General features: G+C 38.6%; 1 protein-coding gene across 1 annotated transcript; it reads left to right on the top strand.

Moving 5' to 3' along the window:
• Positions 1 to 1,727: 1,727 nt before the first annotated feature.
• LOC115443863 (serine protease inhibitor dipetalogastin) lies at positions 1,728 to 4,733 on the top strand. Its single transcript, XM_030169445.2, has 2 exons — positions 1,728 to 1,866; positions 3,754 to 4,733. The coding sequence occupies exons 1-2, from the start codon at positions 1,851 to 1,853 to the stop codon at positions 4,593 to 4,595; spliced, it is 858 nt and encodes a 285-aa protein (XP_030025305.1). The 5' UTR covers positions 1,728 to 1,850; the 3' UTR covers positions 4,596 to 4,733.
• The last annotated feature ends 2,003 nt before the right edge of the window (positions 4,734 to 6,736 follow it).

The raw sequence follows: 6,736 nt of genomic DNA, 5'->3' as shown, positions 1-6,736 counted from the left end.
ATCTGTCCACCTCGTGGGTAGACGTCCGCCGCTGCATTTGCCAGCTCGTAGTCTCCACTCCAGAACCTTCGTGCCCCATCGGCCATCAGTTCTGCGAGCTATGTATCCTGCCCACTACCACTTCAGCTTGCTAATCCGATGGTCTATGATGGTGACCTTCGTTCTTCTAAGGATCTCCTCATTTCTGATTCGATCACGTAAAGAAACTCCAAGCATAGTCCTCTCCATAGCGCGCTCAGCGGGTTTGACTTTTCTTATACGTCCCATAGTCGTAGATAGTTTATACAAAACTAGTAAACTTGTTTTAGACCTTAAGAAAGACATTGCCTTGATGGCAGCAAAAATTATACCAGTCCACCTCTGCACTTTGCGCGTCATTCTTATTTCTTGTACTACCCCCCTGAAACGCGACCTTGTTCTTGTTCAGCATTTTGAAATTCATTGTTGAACACTAGCCTCCCCAAGTTTCCCAAACCAACTTATGGGAAGCGGTGTGCATAGAAGAAGTTTCTGCGAACTTTATGAGCTTGTCTTTTCACTTTGTAGGTGACTTCAATCAAGAACTATACTGCTCCAACTGTTGAGAGTTCCACGAGGTTTGTGTCCTGATGCGACCATCGGGACAGATACCATATGGGGGGTTTTTACCATTATTTATGGTAGAAGATATCCAGTAAGAGGTATCTAGGCATCTACTAAATTTATTAGGTACTGTAGACATAAGGATGCATATTGTGCAATACGTAAACTGTGACGATGTCGAACGAAAAATCTAAGTATGCCATCTTTTATATTATACTTACTTGTTATTCGGAAGATGTTTCTATAAGTTGGAATTTTATACGTAAATATGTAATAAAACGTGCTAATAAATGTTTGTTTTGAAAATAGGTGTTCATATATGTGACTGCACATATTTGCCTAAACAATTACCAACATCTATCTATTGGACACAATGGTTACCTTTTGAGCGTTTGCTTACTTTCCTCTAAGAAGTATTTATCATCGTAGCAAAATTAATTTATCCTAACGCATGTAAATGCCGCAATTTTCTGACTGATACTTACCACGTTTTTTAACGAATTGTTGCTAATTTAATTAAAAGGCGGTCCTCAAATTTACCTTCTAATCCAAACCACTTTCATCCTTTTTTAATTTGACAGTAAAGAAGATAAAACATATATAACATATATAACTGAAAAAAAAAATGGACATATAATCTCACCACTTACGAACACAAACAAAAACAAGCATACATCACGCATTTATCCCCGAAGGGGTATACAGGGGCGCAACTAGGGCACACACTTTTTGCCAAATGTGTTTACCTTACGGACACAGTTTCCAAATTATGTTAAAGACGTAGACCTCTGATCCTGTTTACTACTTAGGAGTTATAATCAGGTGTGTCACATGTGGAGGAATATTCATTGTTCTACCCAAAAACCTAGATAAAACAACATATAACACATAACTACATGCGAAAATTGGCAGACCGATTTTTCAGATATTATCACGAGTCACACTTACGCATTAATGTAAACAGATGCATGCGTTATCAGTGTCAAGTCAATGCAAAAATGAGTCACAGTTTTTTTTCGCCCGTAGAGCAACCCGCGTAAACTTACGTCCAATGTAAACATCATAATTGTATTTCTGTGTAGTGCTAACTTCGCTTGTCTGATCACTGACGCACGCTCGCGGGGATTTACAAAACCTTGCCCGCTTCCTCGCGCCTTGGGAAATATTAAACTTACTATATAAACCCGTGGAACGATCCGAGATCATCATTAACGGACGAGTGCTCCTCACAATAACAGCTTTCGTTGACAACACAAATTACAGAAACAATGTATTGCATAACAGGTAAGCAGTTTCATTATTAAATTGAAGTTATTAATAGGTAGTATATTTGCAATTGTCGTAGGTCGTGGACGTGCGATTATTAACCTGCCTTTATTAACTTAAATTAGCAATTTTTTTTCGGAAATATTACTAATTATTTAAATGACGTAGTCATAACCAATTTTTTTATAACCCGACTAAAACATTACATTTTCAGTACAGTCAAATTTCCAAATTCAAAAAACATTGGATGGACTACACGTTACAAATAATTCATTTTAAAATTAATAACCATAGCATACTCAAAGATCCAAAAACCAATTACGAAATATTAACTTTCAAACTGATACACCCGAATTCGCAAATTAAAAACCAGTTTATTATATTATAGTTTACAAGACAATCTCATCAACAATCAAAAAGATATATTTTATAGCTGTAATGTAGCACCAATATGGACATATTGCACACCCGCATGTATTTACTAATTCATTTATCACGTCAAGTAAAACTGTGCCTATAGCAAAACTCGTGTAATCTATATTAAAACTGTGTTAATTTGCAATTACCTAATATGAGTGAATTTTAGTATTTTGACTGCATTCTATCAATAGGAATGGTAGTAATCCTTTATAAGGTTAGACTAACCACCAGGCTATTTCTTTGTTGCCCCTTTCGGTCTAGCATAACGGTTATAATGTATTAAACCCATACTAATATCTTTTACAGTGGATATCTGAATCTACAAAATTTTCTTTCGGTCCCGTAACGTCCAGAGTTAAAACAAATATTTGCAAATCCCACGTACCTTCTAATGGAGATCAAACTCCAGTCTCAGTTCACAGCCTACTCATGGTCCGCTGCGGCATTGTCTATCTTCTTATATGGCAACATGCTTCAGTAATAGCGAGTCCAAATTGGCTCAAAGTAGGACAAATAGATATTTAAGGTAGTAGTTGTAGATAACAGAGGCCTTTTTGAACGCTTTCTATTAAATCCAATGGATTCGAAAACTTGTAAATAGTAATTAAACAACTATATCACTATTTGATTTTTCATTAAATAAGATACTGTTTGTTTTCCAAATAAAATAAGATAAAAATTATGGAAGTTCTAATTCCTCAACTTAATTACTATACTTCTGAGATGCAACCCTCTATCGCGCCACACCACTAATGCCCGCTTCACGGGTCGCGTTAAAATTCTAAGTTTACTTAATTAACAAATTTTTTTTGTAACGTTTGATAGCTTATTTGACACATTGTTTTATGCTGGGGTTTTCGCATGCACATTTTGTTTTCACTGCCACCGTAACCTACTGGTCGGCCTCTGTAGTCACGCGTGATTTCGACCGGCGTGTACCTCGAGGCATACTAAAGATCAATGTAAACGTTCCCTTGAAACAAACGAGTTTTTGTTTACAATATTGCGGCAATCGATTCAAGTTCTGTATGATTTTTAAATAGATTACCCAGGTACTTAATTTTATAATTTAAATTCCATGTCAATAACAAGACAATAGAACGGCTTTATATTGTAAAATCATTTAAATGCAAATTTTGCTACTTCATTTCAAAATTAAATTAGCTATAAATTTATGGTATGCAACGCAGTATTACTTAGTTAAAAGCCTTAATATTGTCATAATTTCATTGACAAACACTTCAACTAGTCGCACCCCACGTGAATTCGCAACACCACAGCCAATGTCACGTCGCGATGCAATTCATAAGGTTAACGGGTCCGTTGACCCCCGTCCATAATCCTTGTGTTAGTATGTGCCAGTACCTGCGCTTTCTACACCCGTAGAAAGTGATGTCATCGACTGTCGCGAGTCGTCGGCGGATTACTTAACGTGCTATGACGACAAGGAATTCCCATTCGCTAACACACTTTCTGTTTCGGCAGGCTTACTGGTGGTGGCGACGTGCGTGAGCGCAGCATTCGCCTTGCCGCCCTGCACCTGCACCAGGAACTACCGGCCGGTGTGCGGCTCCGACGGCAACACCTACAACAACGAATGCCTGCTCAACTGCGAGAGACACAACAACAAACGCGAGCTCACAGTCGCCAAGCAAGGCTCCTGCGACGAATTGCCCGCTGACAACTGCGTGTGCACCTACGAATACTCCCCCATATGTGGAACTGACGGCACCACATATCCCAACAAATGTACTTTCGGATGTGCTCGATCTCAGTCACCAGCTTTGAAGTTGCGTCACGAAGGTAGATGCAAAAGGGACACGGTTCAAGTGGCCCACCTGGAGCCATGCACGTGCACGCGCGAGATGAAGCCGGTGTGCGGCAGCGACGGCGCCACCTACAGCAATCCTTGCCTGCTTAACTGCGCGACGCAAGCCAACCATCAGTTGAGCGTGAAGCACGCAGGCCCGTGCGAGGACCGCGTGCAAGTTGTTGACCAGCCGGATCAGAGCTTGTCGTCGTGTGCTTGCACCAGGAACTTGGCACCAGTGTGCGGCAGCGACGGCGTTACATACAACAACCCGTGCCTGCTCAACTGCGCAACCCAGTCCAACCCCAGCCTCAGCGTGAAATATACGGGCCCGTGCGCAGACCGTGTGCAAATCGTGGACCACCCGGAACATGAGTCCGGTGTGTCGTGCGCGTGCACAAGGAACCTGGAGCCAGTTTGTGCTTCCGATGGCGTTACTTACAACAATAAATGCATCATGCGCTGCATGGGTGGTAAACACCTCACCGTCGTGCGCCACGAGCCTTGTGAACATTGATCTAATCACCTACTTATAAGTTATACCTAAGACTGTTTGGCGTTAATATAATATTTTGAATTAAGTTGACGCGAAGAGATATTTTGTAACGGCGTTTGTAGTCATTGTTGTTATTTAATAAATATTTATTTTAATTAATTTACGCCTATTTCATTAGCACCTGAGTTCCACGTTTAAATATTTATTTTTTAATATATTAACTGTAGAGCGCCTTAACAGGGTGTAATAATCTCACACAGGCATTCTCGCCTTTTCTTCCAGAAGGGGTAGGTAGAGACGCAAATGTACCCGCTTTTCGCTCTGTATATTCCGTGATATAAGATGAGTATTAATTTCAAAAAGCTTAGATAAAATCCTTCTTTAAAGTGAGATAAGTACTAAGATTCTTTGGCTAAAATGTTTTTTCGGCAAATGTCCACGGCCGATCCACATCGGACAGTGAATATGTGGGGATGTAAAACATTTCTATAGGAAAACATTAAATACATTGTAATTTGTAGGCAGTGTAACTACTCGACATAATAACAATTAACATCATAATATCTCGACATAACATCTCATGTTGTCGGCGGCAGGTTCGTCTCATCATTCAAAGCAATAAAAAAAAATTGTGGTATATAGGTACGCCATAGGAGGATAGGTACAACACACGATAAGTTTAACGTCATAATACAAGGATAAAGCTCTGCGCCCCGCATTAGCAATCACAGTATAACCACTACGTGCATCAGTGCGTGTTAGCCAACAGATAGGGTTAGGTGTTTCCTTAGAGGCACTCAAAGAAATCAAATTTCGTGATTGTCGAATGCGGATTCCGGATTGCAAAGATTTTATCGAGAACCAAATATTTTATGAGTAGGTTAAGTAAATGCTTTTTTGTTTATCACCATTGTTACTAATGTGTTATACATAAATATTTTTTTTTTACAAACACCTTACATTTTTAAAAAGGCAATTTGAAAATACTTCTTTCATTTCCCGGTTTGATGAAGAATAAAGGACGGGTCTATCAATAATAATTTTATTATTTTTGATAATAACATTAATCAGTCCCGGTACGCTCATATATGTCTTCACCTACTGCCAAAAACTGTCTGACGTCAAATCATTCTACTATATATTAGACAATAACCAGATATTTATTTCCTTTAATGGAATTTCGGAGACATTACATTTTATTATTCGTCCGCAGCGCGGCTTCTGAACTACCCTCTTCAACCCCGAACAACATACCGGGAACCCGATACAACATATAGGCAGTATCAATATGCATAAATGCGATTAGGATATCGTTCCAATGATAATAGATTTTACATAAGTTACGAAGGGAAGGCGCCAGGAATCGGGCCATATGGACGATTCAGTTGATGACTAAGATAAGTAAATACACGAATAAAATATATTCAATTTATATTAAGCACTGACTTACAAATATATTTAATATGCATACTTACTATACTAATGAATTGAATATTTGCATGTTCCGTATGCAAATAGCGGCGTTAGGCGTGGATAAAAGTGGACGTACGGAGCGACATAGTCGTGAAATAACGACCAAGCTCCTTAAATAAAGAATAAAAAAAAAATAGCGGCGTTAGCTTAGTTAGTTACGGGACGGACCGCCATGACGAATGTCCGCAGGTTTAAATCCCAAGGGCAAACACATCTGACTTTCCTAAAAAAGTATGTGTGTATTCTCTTTATGAATTATCGCTTGCTTTAACGGACAAGGAAAATCATGAGGAATCGTGAAGACAACCTACATACGTGTCCTTTATTGCTATCTAATTTATTTTTACCTGCAATTTATTTTTAAAGAGTGCGCATTTCGTTCATATCCAAATTGACGCTTGTTATTGGCAATATTTATTTTGTTTAATAGTCTTTAAGTCTCCTTCAATATATTTTTTATTAAATATATCAATTATACTAAAGTTTAAATAAAACATAATACAATTTATTACTTACATAAGCGAGTCCGCGTAAAGTATTCGATAAAACAGTTTCGACATTTCTCGAATCGCAACATGTTTAGATGCGGGACAAGATAATTCTCGAATACGGGATCTTCCCGTGTGTCTGTGTCAATGACTTTGTATTAATAGAACCCTCACTTATCAACGTATTGTTTATTGAGATCA

Source organism: Manduca sexta, chromosome 10 (assembly GCF_014839805.1).
Source record: "Manduca sexta isolate Smith_Timp_Sample1 chromosome 10, JHU_Msex_v1.0, whole genome shotgun sequence".
In the NCBI taxonomy this organism is placed as follows: domain Eukaryota; kingdom Metazoa; phylum Arthropoda; class Insecta; order Lepidoptera; family Sphingidae; genus Manduca; species Manduca sexta.
The sequence above is the reverse complement of the archived record's forward strand: the minus strand, read 5'-3'. Positions and strand labels throughout refer to the sequence as shown.